Genomic DNA, 18,012 nt, shown 5'->3' on the forward strand with positions numbered 1-18,012 from the left:
ACAGTCGCTTTGAACTAATTGGCTTTTGCTCTCTCTTACTGATTTAAAATTGTGTTAAAATGGTTCATACCGTAGTTAAAAGAAAATAGAGCTGCCTACTTGGCGTCCGACTGCATTCAAAAACAGCTATGCCTTATCATTGTGTCCTCAGACGCTTTACATTCCAATTTCGGTTTTCTATTTTAATTTTCCCTTTTTGCGGGACTTTCACTTCCTGGTCAATATAATTAAAAGTATTTGCCCTAGAGCGCGTGGCATTCACAGCCATTCACAGGATTAACACACGCGGGTAGGATAACCGAGGAAACAACTCACACATGTGCCGTCGTCGTCAGGCTTTCTCTTTTCAGAGTGGAGCGTGTTTGTTTTGGCTTTCAATAGGATGTGAAGGTGCCGTGTCTCGCGTGCTATCGCACTCCCCTCAGTAATATTAGCTAAAAAAAAGCGTTAGGAAAGTAGGAAGAAACCAACAATTAACAAATGAGAAAACCCATGCCAAAGGAGCCCTAAGGCGCAACAGAATGGCGGCAGCACTGTGGCTCTCTCTCTCTCATTCTCTCTCGCGGAAGCGGAAACGAGCATGTGTACATGGAAGCGGGAACAGGACTAGGAACATATAAATAGCACGACGGCCCGCAGGACTCGCTCACTCTGCCAGCGTCGTTTGGAGAGCTTGGCGCCTGGAGTCCAGAGCTCCGGCCGAAACGCGTCTCTTTGCGCAGTAAAAATATTGCATCTTTATTGAAGCAGCTATTGCTATTGTCATCATGTCAGGAGGAGGAACCGGAAGCTAAGAGGAAGCCAAAAAAACCGAGCAATGATGGAGACCACTGGCGGCTACCAGGACATCAGCGCCCTGGAAAAATCTGTGAGTTAATTGACCAGCAAAACATGAATAGCATATCCACTTATTATAACATAGGGATAGGCCAGCTTTCTTCCTGCAGTGCAAGAAAATTTAACGGGTAAGCCTTTAAATAAATCATGGGTCGTGCGGGGCGTCTATTTTTGGGGCTTGGATTGTTGGGTTTCTATAAATAGTCAATAAATTGTGCATAGCACCAGTGACTTAATCAGACGTATAGTAAATAATATGGTAATATGGTATCGATTGCAAAAAATCGGTTAATTGAGAACAGTTTTTTTTTCCTATGAATAAGACTCTGTAGCTTTGGAAACATTATAAATGCGGGCAAAAAATTTGGTACAAAATGGATGGTTTCAGAAAAATTGCATTTGGATCACAATATACTTTATGCCATATTATATTTATACACCTTTAAAGGGTATTTGTAAATAAATAAAATGAGTAAGTGTATGTTTTTTTTAGGAAAAATAAGCACTTCCCTTGGATTTGAATTGTAAAAAGCGAAGAAGCAGTAATCATAGCATTTCTTTTTGATATATTATCATTCTGTTTGTTTTTTGTTTTCTAATTCGTTCATTATTTTTGGTGGTAAAGGTGGCCAATGCGGGCTCGCAGCTGTACACGATGGCCCATAAGCTGCATGCGGTGGAGCGCAGCCTGGAACAGACGACGATGGAGCAAATGGACGAGATGGAGGTGCTGGAGCTGCTCGAGTCGATGAGCGAGGTGACCAACGAGTACCAGAATCTACGGAAGGACATTCGCGAGGTGCAGCAGCTGCAGCGTGACGTCAGCAGCTCGATACGCTACCAAATGCGCAGCATGCAGCAGACCTTTCACACACTCAAACAACGGATAGCCAGCTCCCAGAAGAACTGGAGCGGCAACAAGCCTGTGTCGGAGGAGGAGCAGCGAGTCCGAGAGGCGAAAAACCAGTAGGAGCAGGGGAGCCGAAGCCACCACATTTATGAATAAACCATGAAACTTATTGATTGGACAAAAAGGGAGAGACGGACCCTGCGAGAGGTGCCGGAACTGTGTCGAAGGGATGAGCGGTTAATGTGAGCGAAGGATTGACTGGAGCGAGCAGCGAGGAGCATGGAGGAGCGTCCAAACTGAAGCAATCAACTGTGTAACTATATCGCTGTCACATATACACCAAGCATTTAGACTCCAAAGCAGATTCTCTACTTTATAATGTATACACTATGAAATCGAAAAAAAGCTGCGAATACACCACACACATACACCTTGTAGGTCGGGTGGTAATTTATACATGTATATCCCAGCATAGGAATATAGCGTATTTTACGACGAACCGAATGTCTGATGCACTTTTCCAAAATTTGCCTTAACATAATATCGTATTTGAGCTAGTTTTTGATACGACACGTTTTTAACCGAAAATAAAACAAAAATAATTATATTATTAGGCTGTACTCGCACACACATAGGTTATTTTTATTATTGTGTTTTTGTTTACATTTTTTGACAGTCGTTTGTTGAATAAAATAATAGTTTAGCTCATAGAACTAGCGTATTTTTAATCTGAAACTTTTATTTAGGAATTGTTATTATGAAGCTCTCTGAATGCCTTGAAACCCGAAATGCATGCCAATTTTGCTATTCCGTTTAAAATTTATTTATTTAAGCGACTACATACATATCTACATTTAGTCCAGTCCCCGCCAACATTTTGAATCCGGATCTAATTAAGATGGTTCCGATGTGTTGGAGAGCGACTGGTTCACGACAGGTTCCGGCCAGAGTTCGATTCAGATATCGATATTATCGCTCCAAATAGATTTATTATTATTTTCTTTTTTAATTATTATAGGTATTATTTTATTGTTTCTAATAATAAAAAGTATTCAAGTATTTTTATTAAAACATATTAAATAGTTTCCGGTTATTATAATTTTAGTCAGAAGCTTGGACAGCAGAGTAGGTCTTATATCAGATTCATATATTCTTAATCAGCATCAACAGCCGAGTTGATCTAGCTATGTCCGCTGGAAAATAAATTGGCCCACACTTTTTGAAGATGAAAATAAAAAAAGTTTAAGAACAGGCAAAAGAAATATCGTGACGGTCGAAAATTCATCGATAGTGCTTCCGTAAGCCTGTCCATCGATAGTAAAGATAGTATCGTCGAGGTTTCACAGATCTCAGTGAAATTTATTAAATGAAGTAAAATTAAAGAAGTTTTCGGTAATAATTGGGGCCAGGGGAGCAGTTGGGCGTGGAGTTGTGACAAAAGCAAAAGAAGGCGCGCCGCCGAGTGCCAACGGGGCAATAAGAAACGCCAAAAACAGTGAATATTTAGAACAAGTTCGTTTCGGCATTCCGCTAGTGTATGTGAGTGCGCGCTCGTGTGTGTGTGCGTGTCAACATTTTGTTTTTGCAGTTGTTTTTTTCTTTCTTTTTTTTATTTTGTGGCAAAGAAAGCAATTGTTGCTTTTACCGATTTCACGCATTTGATAGTTAACCAACCTTACCTGTTCTTTCTGAAATATTCATTCCTCCTTTACTCTCGTGCGCGCTTGCGCCTGTGGTTGTTGTTGTGTTTGTGTTTGCGCCTGCTTACGTGTCTGCAGTAGATTAGCAACAACAAAATCCGCGAAAAGTGTATACAAACCCCTCACCCATAAATGATGTGTGTGTTACTGAGACTTGTGCTGGTCTTGGCCCTGTGCCTCTTCCTCGCCTCTGCGGAGGCAGAGTACAGCGAAGTGCAGGTGATCCAGGAGACAGAGAACTTTCTAGAGAATCCCCACTATCTGGACAATGTCCAAGTGGGTGAGCTTTTTGCCCAGCTGGCCAAAGATTATCCGGAACTGGCACAAACGTATACGATTGGGAAATCCCTGAAGGATCGTCCCCTTCATGTCCTGTCACTGAGTGCACCGACCTCGGAAGGCAAGGAAGGAGATCTGCTGCGTCCGATGGTCAAGCTGGTGGCCAATGTACGAGGCGACGAGGCCCTGGGCCGCCAGATCGTGCTTTATGCGGCCGAGTACCTGGCCAGCCACTACGTAGCAGACCAGGAGGTGCAACGCCTCCTGAACACCACCGAAATCCATTTTCTGCCCACCTGCAATCCCGATGGATTCGCCGCCGCCAAGGTGAGTCCCAAACTTGTATACGATTCATGGTTATTCAGCTGAGGGAAAATAAATAGTATCAACTATTTTTTAATAAACCTACACAATACATCAAAAAGTTTCAATGAAATGAAACTGAGGAATAAATAAAAATGTAATAAAAAATAAAAAATAAAATAATAGTTCTATAACTATTTAGATGATATTATTTTAACCGGTGCTGTAGCTGTATTCCCCTGAAAATCGAACGATCTAGTCTGAATCAATCGCAAGAAATGTATAAAAACAGCTGCGCTCTCATTCATAGAGTGGAAAAAGTGAATGTAAATGGGTTTCAACTACCTCTAACCTTTCCCTTTGATCTATAATACGATAATATTCACAATACAGGTCGGGAAAATATTATCCGTCAACGAATCTTTCTTGATCGGAGTTCTCTGCATGAGATATACTGAGCTTTTGTCTGAACTTGGCTCGCAGTGCTTTGTGTGGCACAGAGAAAAATAAAAGTCCGGTTTATCTCTGTACACTCTAGGGGAAAACAAGTTCTAAGTTCTGAGCCACCCCCATGATCGGAAAATGTGACCCAGTTTCACTGGTTTGTAGCTTACCGCCGTTCCGCCTCGTATAATGACTCAATTAGCGACTCTCAGCTCTAGACGCGACTAATCCGACTAGAGATATTCTCCACCGATCTGCTCCCCTTCTGTGGTCTCAATGTCTCGGCCAAGTGTCTTTTGAGTGGCTCTCAAGTTTCCGAAGAGTCTCTTCAATGGAAGAGTGCCAAGTGATGCATCATGGGGCATCAAGTGGGAAGTTTATTTTTTAGGTGGATGACAATAGCAGATGCATTTGTAATTGTATCTTTAACACAATTTCATTGGTTTATCATTATGACATATAAAACCATAAATACAATTTTGTGCTATTTAGATTGTAGTTTTATCATCTACAAAATACAAACCGGTTTTGAATATGTAGAAAATATATTTATCGAAATTTGAATCGATTCACACGGGAGCTGGGAGCATTATACCTTTATCGTTTTATTGTTAATCTTTGGGGGATTCCCGACGAGCAGTTAAATTTTTCTTTTTGCATGTTAATCAACTGCTCATTGCGATCCATGTTTTAAAGTATGTATGTATGTTTGTGTGTATGCGGTGATTAATGAAAATGAAACGAAGAAAAGTCTCTTAAGTTCCAAGTTCGCTTTATAATTTACAAAAAGTGACATTTATACGTTCATTATTGCTTGTCTTAACAGGCCATTTTTATTTTGTTTAGGATTATTGTGGATCTTGTCTGGGTATTATTTATTTAAATGGCCAGACTTTTTTTTTAAAAAACAGGCCCGTTCACTTTTAAGTAACGAATTAATGTGCGTTGCATTCTTAATAATAATCAGGTCTATCTAATCCATGAAGTATTATATATGGCCTGGGCTATTTTGGCCTTGTCGCCTCTCCTTTTTGGCACTTCAATGAGCACTTAGGGGCCCTGATTAGATTAAAATAATGGCAAACAAACTTAGAAAGCTGTTAAATGCGAGATGCACTGGAGGAAAATATCTTAATTAACATAGTTCAAAGCTATTCCAACAACAACAACAACAAGGAAGAGGGAGGGAGAAAGATAAATACATAATGAAATTCATGTATGTACATAGAATGTTTTCAGTGCCTGTTTTGACATTAGTTTGGCTGAAAAATAATGATACTTTTTCGTCATGTATGTGGGCCTTCGTGCGTGCGTATATCTTTGATGACAGTTTTATGGCCTCGCCAATAATCGGAGTAATAAAGTAAACATAGTTACTTAGCCCGCTAAGCCGTCGACAGTTGTCAGTTGTTGACGTCATTATTTCGCAATTGCAGCAGGGTCTGTGACAATAACCGACTGAAAATACTGGGTGGCAGAACAAGTAGGGGGCGACAAATGGCCATTACATTGCAAGGAACTGGTTACGTGTCACAACAAATTTCATCAATGTGTTGTTTTCGCTTTTCGGTTCAACTTTATTCACTTTATTTAACTGCAATTGAAACACTTTGATTGGCAACCGGTTTCGTTGTTGCTGCCCGAGAGTTGGTGCTAAATGTTTGCCAATTTCCGCTGCAGAGCACACGCTTTGCAGATTGGCAAGTTTTTTGTATTTATTATTTTATTGCCGTATACATGGTTGATGTGTGGCTGTATGTGCGTGCAGCAGCTGTGGCAGTTCACGAGCATAATGCAGATTATATAAAACAGGTGCTTGTGTCTGCTGCAGACGCGAAAACATTATGCAGATTATAGAAATCGCCTGGCCAATTGTTACTGGAAGCGAGAGTACTTAAATCAACATCTTAGCTTGCCATTTCTTGAACTGATAATTTATTTGAAAGTTTAAAATTATTTTTAGGAATACAATCAAATTCAATTTAAAAGAAAATAATAATTTAAATACATATTTGTAATTGTAGGGTATATAACCTTCGTCACTCTCTGCTGCTCTTTAACCGCAATCCCCTAAGGAAGTGCATTACTCTGTTTTTGTTTTCTCTCTTACGCTCTTTCTCTTCGTTGTGAGCAGCTTTCCCATAAGCAGATCGGAACTGAGCTTTTTGTATTTATTTACTTGTCGCCAGCGGTTAATCAAGGGGCATGGTGGTTAGTGGTTTGGGGTAATGCGGGAGGGAAGAGCTGAGAAAGAGGCGGAAAATGTCCATATGTTGTTGTCGCATATTCTCTGATAAAAAAATGTAGCCTCGCTCTCTTTGCCAATTTTTGTTTGCTTGTTGATAAGGCGGCGGCGGGACGTTCTCTCGCACGTAAGCAAGTCCGTGTGCCTCAGCCTGTGCCTGTGTGGGTGGCCTTTGAACCCACGCAGGACGGTCGTGACGTCATGACGCCTGGGTGTGGGCGTGAGATTGTGAGTTGAGTTATTGATTTTCGTGTGCGTCGCTAAAAATATCCTGTTGACGTGCAAAGGCAAGCGATGAGACGCAACACCCTCTCTCTCTCTCTCCCTTATTTTGCCCAAATCACACACCCACATGCGCAGGCGCCCCACTTTTTCGGTCTGGCAACACCGTAATAGCACAATTAAATGCGCCTAAATAAACCATTAAGCTATGGCTCCTAACAAAATACAACAATAAACATTTGAAAAAAGACGTAAATGAAAGCTTTTCTTGATCAAAAATTTACCGAAAACGCAGAGTGTGAGTAGTGAGTTCGCAGCAGCGTGTAATTTCCCCACAATTAGCGCCTGTGCCTGCCGTGCCGCGGAGGGCGCGCTCTCTCTTTGCCGGAGTGTTGTGTATTTTTTGGCTCTCTTGGAGTGCCAGCAGCATTAGCGGCGGCGCACAGTGGGTCCTCTGGAACAAACATCGTTGCCAAAGTCAAAATTTTGCAGTGGGCGTATTGATTTTGAGTACTCAAGGAAGTTGTCAATATTTTAAAAACAATAAATATGAATAAAGCCCGAAATTTAGTCACGATTATAGTTGCAGATATACTATATTTGTTTATTGTTAATAGAATAAAGTTTAACCAATATTAAATTAAATTATATAAAAAGAACGTGATATCTCTTATCTTGGTTCCGAAGTTTATAATTTGACAACGAACAAACTGAAATGGTCCCACTGTGCGGCGGCGACGGCGACTGAGCGGGCAATGGGCGCTTAAGGCCAATCAACGCAGCAAATTTTCAAACAGTTGATTTTTCGAGGCTGAGCTGCAACGACGACATTTACACTGGACTAGCCAGCGAGAACCGACGAACGGGGACGCCACCGCCAAAGACAAAGGAGCAGAGCGCGCGCAGAGGAGCAGCGGAGGAGTGTGGAGCTGAAAAGTAACTGTATCGCTCAATTTGCACTCCAGTGATAAACGGCAGCAGCTATCAGCCGGAGCCCGTGGCCTCTGAAAGAATCATCGATAAAGACAGAATCAAGATGCTGGCGCTGTGGCTTTCAATGGCTCTCGCTCTCGCAACGGTCGGCAGCGGGTACATCATCAAGGAAGATGATTCCTTCCTGCAGCAACCCCACTACGTGAGCCAGGAGCAGCTGGAGGACTTGTTCGCCGGACTGGAGAAGGCCTATCCCGACCAGGCACGCGTCCACTACCTGGGCCGTTCGCTGGAGGGCAGGAACCTGCTGGCCCTGCAGATCTCGCGGAACACCCGACAGCGGAACCTGCTGACTCCGCCGGTGAAGTACATTGCCAACATGCACGGAGACGAGACCGTCGGCAGGCAGCTGCTAGTGTACCTGGCCCAGTATCTGCTGGGCAACTACGAGCGGGTTCCGGATCTGGGCCGGCTGGTTAACAGTACGGACATTTACCTGATGCCCACCATGAATCCGGACGGCTATGCGTTGTCGCAGGTAAAGTGTGTTTTCCTCCTCCTCCCCTGGTGTCACCTGTTGTGGTGTTCGATTTGTGGGAAAAATCGATGAGTGGAAGCGGGAGCACCGGAGGAGCCCAAAAATGGCAGCAGGAGAGATAGAGAGTAGTTAGTGGGTGGGAGCGAATGATTTTAAAATGGCCAGAAGAGAGCGTTAGCTCTCTCTCTCTCTTCTTCTCTCTCGGCCTGTCTGTCTCTGTGACTGCCACATAACATTTCCCAACTTCCTAATGAACTGCCTGCCAGAGCCCAAGCTCTGGGCTCAAAAAAACCCCTCGTTTGTTTACCAATATTTCTTATCATTAACAACTATCGCTCGTTGTCGTCTTCTCGGGTGTTCGTGTGCTGCTGCTTGGTGTGAAGCTGAAAGCGCAAACTCGCAATTATTAATATTTGTATGTGCTCAGTGGCACAGCAACAAGAATAAAGGTCAGATTAATACAATCTGGAAGTCTCTCGCGCTCTGTCGCCCCCTCGCTGGCGGGTATTTCAAATTGATTTGCGAATGTAGCGAATGTATGGGAAAAGCCCACACCTAATGCGAATTTAATTTAATTTTCCAGCTTCAATATGAAGTACTATTGAAATCGCTTGGTTTCGCTAAAAAAACTTGGATACCAATTGATATTAAGTTAGGAAGGGACTTTGTTTCCTTTTTTGGTGAAAAAGGGTTAACCTCGCTTTATGGATTATAAAAACAAATCATGCTTGTTTTTTTGTCTTGCCTTTAAGGATAACTTTATTTATATCGGGCTGCACTAAGGATTGATATTAATACATTAACTATTTAAAACAAACATAACATGTTTACAAGGCTCAGTTCAATTACCATTGTTTACCCCAGCACCCAGCCAACTCATCCATTACCCATTTTGACCACGTGAGCAGCTGATTCGGAGCTGCCGAGTTTTTCAGCTTCGGTGGTGTGCAGTGATCATCGTGGTGACGATGATGATGACATGATCCATTTAACGTGGCCCGTCAATGGTGTAATTTGTTGGTTTTGCCACCGGCCTGTTCCGTGTTCCACTTTTCCGGCGTCCATTCTTGTGTGGACTCCACCTTCCGATGCGTGTTGGGTCTCTGTGGCCTTTTCTCTGATTGATTGGAAAGCCGAGTAAACCACCACTGCCCCTGCCCCTGCCCCTGGCGCTGGCTCTGGCTCTGGTGATGCGTTCTGTTTTCCTGCTTCATTGCCCAATATTGTATTGTATTGTCATCGAATATCTATCGGGGAAAGACCGCTCATTCCGTTTTCTATACATATATAACATATTATTGTGTAACCAGTCGACTGACACCTGACTGCCTTGCTAAATGGCCAATTCCGGTCAGGAGTGACCTGCATGCCAATCAGCCCATGATAGAGAGCAAACAGAGAAACTTGTTGTGCTTTCAACTAGCAACTTTAACTTTCAATAACATCAAATTATCCTATATATTGTAAAAGCTGCAATTTAATACAAGTAATACCAGCCAAGTCTTGGCTTTTAAGTAAAGTATCAAATGAACTAACCTTTTAATGCGATTAAATTAATATCCCCCAAGTTAACTCTTAGTACAGTTCACATTTATACGAAGCAATTAAGAATGGTTCACTTACAAATACACCATTTGTTAGTTGTGCCACAGAGATAAGGCAATCTGACATAGCTGTTAATTAACCCAAAAAACAAACACGTAATCTTCTTTGCAGGAGGGCAACTGCGAATCGCTGCCCAACTATGTGGGTCGCGGCAATGCGGCCGGCATCGATCTGAATCGCGATTTTCCCGATCGCCTCGAGCAGTCGCACGTCCACCAACTGCGCGCTCAATCCCGCCAGCCGGAAACGGCAGCCCTGGTGAACTGGATTGTGAGCAAGCCGTTCGTGCTCTCCGCCAACTTCCATGGCGGCGCCGTGGTGGCCAGTTATCCGTACGACAACTCCATGTAAGTCAAGGGCAACCTACCCTCCTCCTACCAACTGGACTAACTCAAGACCCTTCCAGTGCCCACAACGAGTGCTGCGAGGAGAGCCTGACCCCGGACGATCGAGTGTTCAAGCAGCTGGCCCACACCTACTCGGACAACCACCCGATCATGCGCAAGGGCAACAACTGCAACGACAGCTTCTCCGGCGGCATCACCAACGGCGCCAACTGGTACGAGCTGTCCGGCGGCATGCAGGACTTCAACTACGCCTTCAGCAACTGCTTCGAGCTGACCATCGAGCTCTCCTGCTGCAAGTTTCCGGCTGCCAGCACACTGCCGCAGGAGTGGGCGCGGAACAAGGGATCGCTCCTGCAGCTGCTGCGTCAGGCGCACATAGGCATTAAGGGTCTGGTGGAGGATGTCAGCGGCTACCCCATAGCCGATGCCAATGTCTACGTGGTTGGACTGGAGGACAAGCCCATACGGACGTCGAAGCGTGGCGAGTACTGGCGCCTGTTGACCCCGGGCCTCTACAGTGTCCATGCTGCTGCCTTTGGGTGGGTGTGCTCTTACTTCTCCTTCTTGATCCACTAAGCTAATGCTATCTCTGTACAGCTACCAGGCAAGTGCCCCGCAACAGGTGAGGGTGACCAACGACAACCAGGAGGCACTGCGCGTCGACTTCAAGCTGACGCCCGTCGAGACGAACTTTGATGGTATTAGCAGTTTTTACAGTCCCTATTATTTCTAAAAAGGAGGGGGAACGCCAGCTAAATATACAAACAGATCTATATATATATATACATATATAGCAGCAGATCCAGCTAGAAACATACACACACACATAGCATATAGCCATGACCTGCACCTAGTTTGCACGCTGCCAGTTTTCGTTATTGTACTATATGTTGACTCGGCTCATTTCCTTACCATCTAACCTTACCCTTACCCTTTGGTGTGGGCATGATCATCTCATCCCTTTTGTTTTTTCCCCACGATTCCTCTTTCTTGCTATCGGTTTTTTGAAAGTTTAATTGTTAGGCGTTCAAATGGCCGAAACTAATCGAATCGAATCTGTTTAGTGTATTTTCCTTTACTATTTGTGCATTTTATGTTGTATTTCCACTTTCACCGAAGGAATCTCTGGTCCATTGTGTCTCTTCCCCTCGCTCCATCCCCTTTCGTTTCATTTCTCACACACTCGACGAGGAAGCCGGTTGAGTTGTAAATAGACCTCGGCAAGGGACAGCAAAAGTGCAGCCAGAGCCCGAACAATCCAAAACCAAAAATCGAAATATCTAAATAGCGAAATAACAAACAACACACAATAATCGAATATAAGCGAATTGTACTTAGGAACTTGTAAAGAACTCCAATCCAAAGTCACAGCCCACTTGGAAGGTCATAAAATGGCCCCCTAATTAGACGAACAATATATACACGGTTTTAGCTTGATCTCTCTCCTGTTTGTCTTTCTGTTTTACGCATATACATATGCACTATATGGACATATAAGTACATACATATATATATACGGCTATATAATATTACTATCATATGTAGAATCTATGCGAATTCCATCAGATATCGGAAACATGAATTATGGCTTTTAATGTAGATATAAACCATATATATGCAATGCACACATGACTTTAGCTGGAAATTGAATGGAGCGAAAAGAGGAATAAAAATGAATTGATGAGCCAGGTTTATCTCTCCCAAAGGATAAATAAAATTTTAATTTTCGCTTGGTGCGTTTTTATTTCCATCATGGTCTCATCAGTATTCACTTTAGGCGTCACCACATTTTTATATATTGTATAGATTTAGATTTGTGTTTTTGTGGTATTGCTTGCCTAATTTCGCCTTAAGATTTCGATTGTAGTGTGTATTTTATCTCGTTTCAATTAATATTTTGTTTGTTTCTTATTTATTTGTACCTTTAGAATTCGACTTTTTTTTAATATATTTCATTTCACATTTTCTTTCAAATTTTTAATCTTTTTTAATCCAAATTTAGTAGTATTCTTTTTATACCCTTGCATTATAAGTTAAATCAGAGACTTAAATCGCAGTAAGGAAATCATTTCCGCCATATAAACCATATATATTCCTTATCAGCATCAACAGCCCATTCGATCTAGCTATTTCTGGTCGAAACAAAATTTTACTTCATTTTTTTCAAAATTTTATAAGAGGTTAAATTGTTAAAAGTGTAAAAATTTGAAAATATATTTCAAAACTCAGTATTCAGATTCGTTAACCTTACAAAAACTAGCACAGAAAAGCATTTCAAATTGAAATTAATGAATTCTTCGGTAGCATATAAAAAAAACCAAAGTTTTTCAAATATCATAACTAATCGAAAAATTTATTTTAGGTTTTGTTGAAGGTATACAAAGGCCAAGAAGGGAATGACTGCCAATATTTATTTTATTTGATTTGCATTCAAAGAAGAAAGAAAAAAACATTTTAGAACAAAGTTTTAAAAAAATTAACTAAACTCTAAAAATTTTGTTTATTTTTTTGTTTCAAATTTAGTTTAATTATACTACAAATCACTATCTTGCTTAAATAATTATCGTTGATGAAGTCATCAGTTTATGTTCATAATTTTTTGCGAAACTTTGGCTTTGGCGTTCTTTGCTGACCTGACCATTCCGGGCATATATATACATATATCCTTTGTCTTACAATCAGCTGTAAGACAGGACTAGAATCACACAGAATCTGTTTAAAATTGTATTTATATATTCCACCAAGTACCTAAAAATCGAAAAAAAAGAAGGAAAGGAAAGGGAAAAGAAACAAAAGGAAAAAAATAATGTATGTGCCAAAAATCAAACTATAGATTCTCGATATGGATATGTTTTATATTTATAAATAGGTATTAAATGTATCGATCGCACTAAATTGTACAAAAAGTCGGGCATTTTCTTTGGCATTTTACTTGGATTTTATCTTGAAATAAATGTGAACTATGGAAATTATGGCAAAAATAAACGAACAAAATTATACTATGATATGCATCTATGCTTGTGCTTGTAAATCGGCTTCTGATCTAGCTACGCCTACTCCCGCCCCCTTAGCCCCTAGTCCCAAGTCCCTAGCCTTAACCATTGACCCCTAACTTTAGACTCCCTGCTTCCCCGTAACCCCTACACAACCCCTTTGCATGCGGCACCTTTTGCAATCGAAACTGGCATGAAAACACACACACACACACACACACACCCTGACACGCACAAGATCCTTACCCTCATTTCCGTCTCCGCTCTGCCCACTCTGTCCCTAGGCAACTTCCGGAAGGTCAAGGTGGAGCGTTCGGAGCCGCCGGAGAAGCGCAAGGAGCAGTTCCATGGCTTCCTCACCCCCACCAAGTTCGAGCATCACAACTTCACGGCCATGGAGAGGTGAGCATAGCATAGCATCTCTGTATGAAGAGAGAATAGAAGTCCCTGCTAAACTTGACATCTCTTTCCTTTCCAGCCTCCTTCGCGACATCTCGGCCAGATATCCCTCGCTGACCCGCCTTTACAGCATTGGCAAGAGCGTCGAGGGCCGCGACCTGTGGGTGCTGGAGATATTCGCCACACCCGGAGCCCATGTGCCCGGCGTGCCCGAGTTCAAGTACGTGGCCAACATGCATGGCAACGAGGTGGTGGGCAAGGAGATGCTCCTGCTGCTCACCAAGTACCTGCTGGAGCGCTATGGCAACGACGAGCGGGTGACCAAGATGGTGAACGGCACCCGGATTCACTTCCTCTACAGCATGAATCCCGACGGCTACGAAGTGTCACGGGAAGGAGATCGCACCGGCGGTGTGGGACGGGCCAATGCGCATGGCATCGATCTGAACAGGAACTTTCCGGACCAGTACGGGACAGATAGGTTCAACAAGGTGACGGAGCCCGAGGTGGCCGCTCTGATGAACTGGACCCTGTCGCTGCCGTTCGTCCTGTCCGCCAATCTCCATGGCGGCTCCCTGGTCGCCAACTACCCGTACGACGACAACGAGAACGACTTCAATGATCCCTCCATGAGGCTTCGCAATTCGAGCATCAACGGGCGCAAGCCCAATCCCACCGAGGACAACGCCCTGTTCCGACATCTGGCCGGGATCTATGCCAATGCCCACCCCACCATGCATCTGGGCCAGCCCTGCGAGCTGTTCCAGAACGAGTACTTTGCCGAGGGCATCACCAACGGGGCGCAGTGGTATAGCGTCACGGGGGGGATGCAGGACTGGAACTATGTGCGGGCCGGGTGTCTGGAGCTAACCATTGAGATGGGCTGCGACAAGTTCCCCCTGGCCGCTGAGTTGCCCAAATACTGGGCGGATCACCGCGAACCGATGCTGCAGTTCATCGAGCAGGTGCACCACGGCATACATGGGTTTGTGCACAGCACCATCGGCACGCCCATCGCCGGCGCCGTGATTCGCCTAAATGGCGCCAACCACTCCAGCTATAGTCAGACCTTTGGTGACTACTGGAAGCTGGCGCTGCCGGGACGCCACAACCTCACCGTCCTGGGTGACAACTATGCTCCGCTGCGCGTGGAGGTGGAGGTGCCGGAGGGCGAGCCGCACGAGATGCGCATGGACGTCACCCTAATGCCGGACGATCCGCAGCACTGGGCGTCGGCCAACGATTTCCGGATCATCGAGAACGTGGTGAACACGCGGTACCACACAAACCCGGAGGTTAGGGCGCGCCTGGCCGAGCTGGAAAACCAGAACGGGCAAATAGCGAGCTTCGGTTATGCGGACAACGAGTTCAGCAGATACTTCAACTACCTGAAGATGACCTCGGATGTGAGTAGCCTCCATGCCTCCCCCATAGCCTCCTTTGAATGACCTCCCTTTAGATAGGGGAACCCGAGGAGCACAAGTACAAGCTATTGGTGGTGAGCTCTCTCTATGACACGGCCACTCCGCTGGGCAGAGAGATTCTGCTGAATCTGGTACGTCACCTGGTTGAAGGCTTCAAGCTGCAGGACGCCTCGGTGGTCCAGCTGCTACAGCGCAGCGTCATCTATTTCCTGCCACAGACGCAGAAGTTCCAGCAGGTCTTCGATATGTACAATCTCAAGTAAGTTACCCCTGGCATAATCCTGCCTTCCTTACCAACAATCTTTTACTCACAGCTCTTCCATTTGCGATCCCGTGCTGGGGGATGAGCTGGCGGAGCGCATCCTCAGTCCAGAGACCGATCAGGCCAAGGACATGTTCCTGCAGTTCCTGCACAGCGAGAACTTTGACCTAATGCTCACCTTCGGTGCAGGCAGCTCCGACCTGAGCTACCCGCGCGGCGACTCAGTCCTGGAAAAGTTCGCCCACAGCATGCAGCGCACGGAGTTCAATTACTCACCGCTGCAGTGCACCAGCTCCGCCACCAGGCATCAGCACCAGAAGACGACGGAACGCCTGACCAACATGATGTACCGCCTGTACAATCTCCCCGTTTACACGCTGGGCGTCGCCTGCTGCCGGATGCCCCACCACAAGCAGATCGCCTCCGTGTGGCGCAAGAACATTGACAAGATTAAAAACTTCCTGGCCCTGGTACGGACGGGAGTAAGTGGTCTGGTGCAGAACGACAAGGGGCAGCCGCTGCGCGAGGCCTTTGTCCGGCTGCTGGAGCATCAGCAGCGCGTTTACAATGTGACTAAGAACGCGGCACGCTTCCAGCTGATGTTGCCTCGCGGCAGTTACGGCCTGGAGGTGACCGCCCCCAACTACGAGTCGCAGATACTCAAGGTTGACATACAGGATGGCCAAGTGACGGAGCTGGGCATTGTCCACCTGCACCCGTTCACGCTGATACGCGGCGAGGTGCTGGAGCTGCCGAATAAGTTGAGCGGTGCAGCTGAAGCTGTGGCTGGCACCACCAGCATTGCGGGCGTCGTGCTGGACGAGAGCAATCACCCGGTGCGCAATGCCAAGGTCTCGGTTGTGGGCCAAGCCAAGCTGAGGAACTTCACCAATAGCCTGGGCCAGTACCATTTGGCCGCGGTGCCCGTGGGCACCATCACGCTGAAGGTGGAGGCGCCTCGTCACCTGGAAGCTACCCGGGAGTTGCACCTTAGTCACGGCGGTCACTCTGGCGCCACGGAGAATGTGGTTTTCCGCCTAAAGGTCAACGAGCATGTGTTCGGCTTGCCCCGATTCCTCTTCATTCTGTTCGCCAGTGTCCTGATCATCGTCGGAGTTGTGGTGTGCGTGCTGTGCGCTCAGTTCTGGTTCTATCGCCGCCATCGGGGCAACAAGCCGTACTACAACTTCTCGCTGCTGCCGCAGAAGAGCAAGGAACAGCATTTCGATCTCGAGGACGACGAGGCAGGCGACGATGGCGAGACGGAGCTGTTTCGATCGCCCATTAAGCGTGAGTTCCTACCTAGAGACTTTGTAATAATTAGATGCAGCTCTTGGGCACTCTCTGTCTTTAAAATTAAATTTGAAGAGGGCCTGGAGCGAGCGAGCATCTGGCGTTACGAATCTCGGGCTTGTAAAGTCTTTGCCTTATATATTCAATTTAAAACTAATTTTTTAATAAAAAACAGGTGGCATGACTATTCAGCCGTACTTCGATGAGGAGCAGTTGGAGCGCATTCTGCACACAGATGACGAGGACGAGGACGACGAGGATGGGCCGCGCATGGAGCCGGAACTGGATATAGCCGATGACAGTGGCGATGAGATTGTGATGCTGCACAATCATGGCCAGAAGCGTCGCCACTAAGAACAGAGGTGGCAGAGGAAATCCCAGCCCACGACAAAACACACACACACACACACACAACATAACTGTGATTCAAAACGTTTTTAAGCGATGAGGACAGAAGAAGCCAGCGCCAGGCATTGCTCTTACCTTTTATTTATCTTTTTTTTTTTGTACATGTAACTTAATTAATTGCGCCAGCGCTTTTATGTTAATGAGCATCACAATCGTCAGCTTTAAATAGAAAATGTTGTGCCCCAAAAAGACGAACCATACCGTACCGGTGAATCCCTCGAATCTCTCGCCCAGCCTCCGGCTTTAGCCCCATTCGATATCTGCACCTGTATCTGTATTTGTCCAGCCCAGAAGAGAACTGTAGGCGTTATAGTATAACCTAACTAAGACTGAGAGATTTGCAACTCTATAGCAACAAAAAGAATAGAAGAAGCCACAGCAAAGACATGAATCTAGCGAAATAGTCAATTGTAAATTGTATTTGAAAAAGCAAGTTTGTTAATTGAAATGATGAACAAACCTTAGAACGTGGCTCAAAATGGCTTTTGAATTGTTTTACAACTGGAAATTAGTCAAAAAAAGTGTGCAATTATGCTACAAGTATTTGTTTAAAGACAGAATCTAACGTTTTATGTCCATCTGGCTTCCAGAAAAGAAACCACGGCAGCGAGGGAAAACCAATTGTGCAGCTGTGCCAAGAGAGAAAGAATATTAACAGAGTTAACACAGAGCTTTTGTAAAATTTTCCTTGATTAACTTGATATTAGACGTACTAAATATACACCAAAATATATATATATATATTTACTGCACGATTTTAACCGATTTAATTTACTTTAAGCTAGAGCACATAGCCAAGACGAAAAGCGTTAAGACAAAGGTGCAGCATTTACCAATATACTATATACCCATATATCGTATACATATCCACAAAAATATGGCAATTATACAACTAAATGTAAACTGAATGAATAAATGAATGAATAATGT

General features: G+C 44.6%; 2 protein-coding genes and 1 long non-coding RNA gene across 7 annotated transcripts; 2 read left to right on the forward strand and 1 right to left on the reverse strand.

The window, feature by feature from the left end:
* The first annotated feature begins 350 nt into the window (after window positions 1-350).
* Window positions 351-2,397, forward strand: LOC110183070 (uncharacterized). 2 transcript variants are annotated; one of them, XM_086839870.1, is made up of 3 exons: window positions 461-868; window positions 923-965; window positions 1,463-2,397. In XM_086839870.1, the coding sequence occupies exon 3, from the start codon at window positions 1,493-1,495 to the stop codon at window positions 1,805-1,807; it is 315 nt and encodes a 104-aa protein (XP_086695996.1). In that variant the 5' UTR covers window positions 461-868; window positions 923-965; window positions 1,463-1,492; the 3' UTR covers window positions 1,808-2,397. The 2 variants fall into 2 exon arrangements, with proteins under 2 accessions (XP_020806915.1, XP_086695996.1); XM_020951256.2 differs by lacking the exon at window positions 923-965 and having other exon boundaries at window positions 351-868.
* A 576-nt stretch (window positions 2,398-2,973) lies between these two features.
* svr (Carboxypeptidase D svr) lies at window positions 2,974-18,012 on the forward strand. 4 transcript variants are annotated; one of them, XM_086839841.1, is made up of 10 exons: window positions 2,974-3,079; window positions 3,469-3,993; window positions 10,068-10,303; window positions 10,363-10,842; window positions 10,901-11,001; window positions 13,581-13,698; window positions 13,775-15,101; window positions 15,155-15,378; window positions 15,434-16,671; window positions 16,850-18,012. In XM_086839841.1, exons 2-10 carry the CDS (start codon window positions 3,520-3,522, stop codon window positions 17,026-17,028), a joined length of 4,377 nt encoding a protein of 1,458 aa, XP_086695967.1. In that variant the 5' UTR covers window positions 2,974-3,079; window positions 3,469-3,519; the 3' UTR covers window positions 17,029-18,012. The 4 variants fall into 4 exon arrangements, with proteins under 4 accessions (XP_086695967.1, XP_086695965.1, XP_086695966.1 ...); XM_086839840.1 differs by having other exon boundaries at window positions 3,001-3,079; window positions 3,466-3,993; XM_020951261.2 differs by lacking the exons at window positions 2,974-3,079; window positions 3,469-3,993 and adding exons at window positions 7,017-7,178; window positions 7,568-8,351.
* On the reverse strand, window positions 6,326-7,573 carry LOC147642637 (uncharacterized). Its single transcript, XR_015273217.1, has 2 exons — window positions 7,165-7,573; window positions 6,326-7,095 (listed from the first exon to the last, which is right to left on the reverse strand). It is a non-coding gene; the product is annotated as an uncharacterized LOC147642637 (long non-coding RNA).

The sequence above is a fragment of the Drosophila serrata genome, unplaced genomic scaffold, assembly GCF_035046125.1.
Source record: "Drosophila serrata isolate PLE 108 unplaced genomic scaffold, ASM3504612v1 contig_378, whole genome shotgun sequence".
In the NCBI taxonomy this organism is placed as follows: Eukaryota; Metazoa; Arthropoda; class Insecta; order Diptera; family Drosophilidae; genus Drosophila; species Drosophila serrata.

Bases quoted from the DNA above. Each gene is read 5' to 3' on its own strand.
- svr (XM_086839841.1), top strand. From the start codon at position 3,520: ATGATGTGTGTGTTACTGAGACTTGTGCTGGTCTTGGCCCTGTGCCTC. The intron at 13,699-13,774 runs GTGAGCATAGCA...TTTCCTTTCCAG, and splicing joins AACTTCACGGCCATGGAGAG to CCTCCTTCGCGACATCTCGG. The intron at 15,379-15,433 runs GTAAGTTACCCC...TTTTACTCACAG, and splicing joins TTCGATATGTACAATCTCAA to CTCTTCCATTTGCGATCCCG.
- LOC110183070 (XM_020951256.2), top strand. From the start codon at position 818: ATGATGGAGACCACTGGCGGCTACCAGGACATCAGCGCCCTGGAAAAA. The intron at 869-1,462 runs GTGAGTTAATTG...TTGGTGGTAAAG, and splicing joins TCAGCGCCCTGGAAAAATCT to GTGGCCAATGCGGGCTCGCA.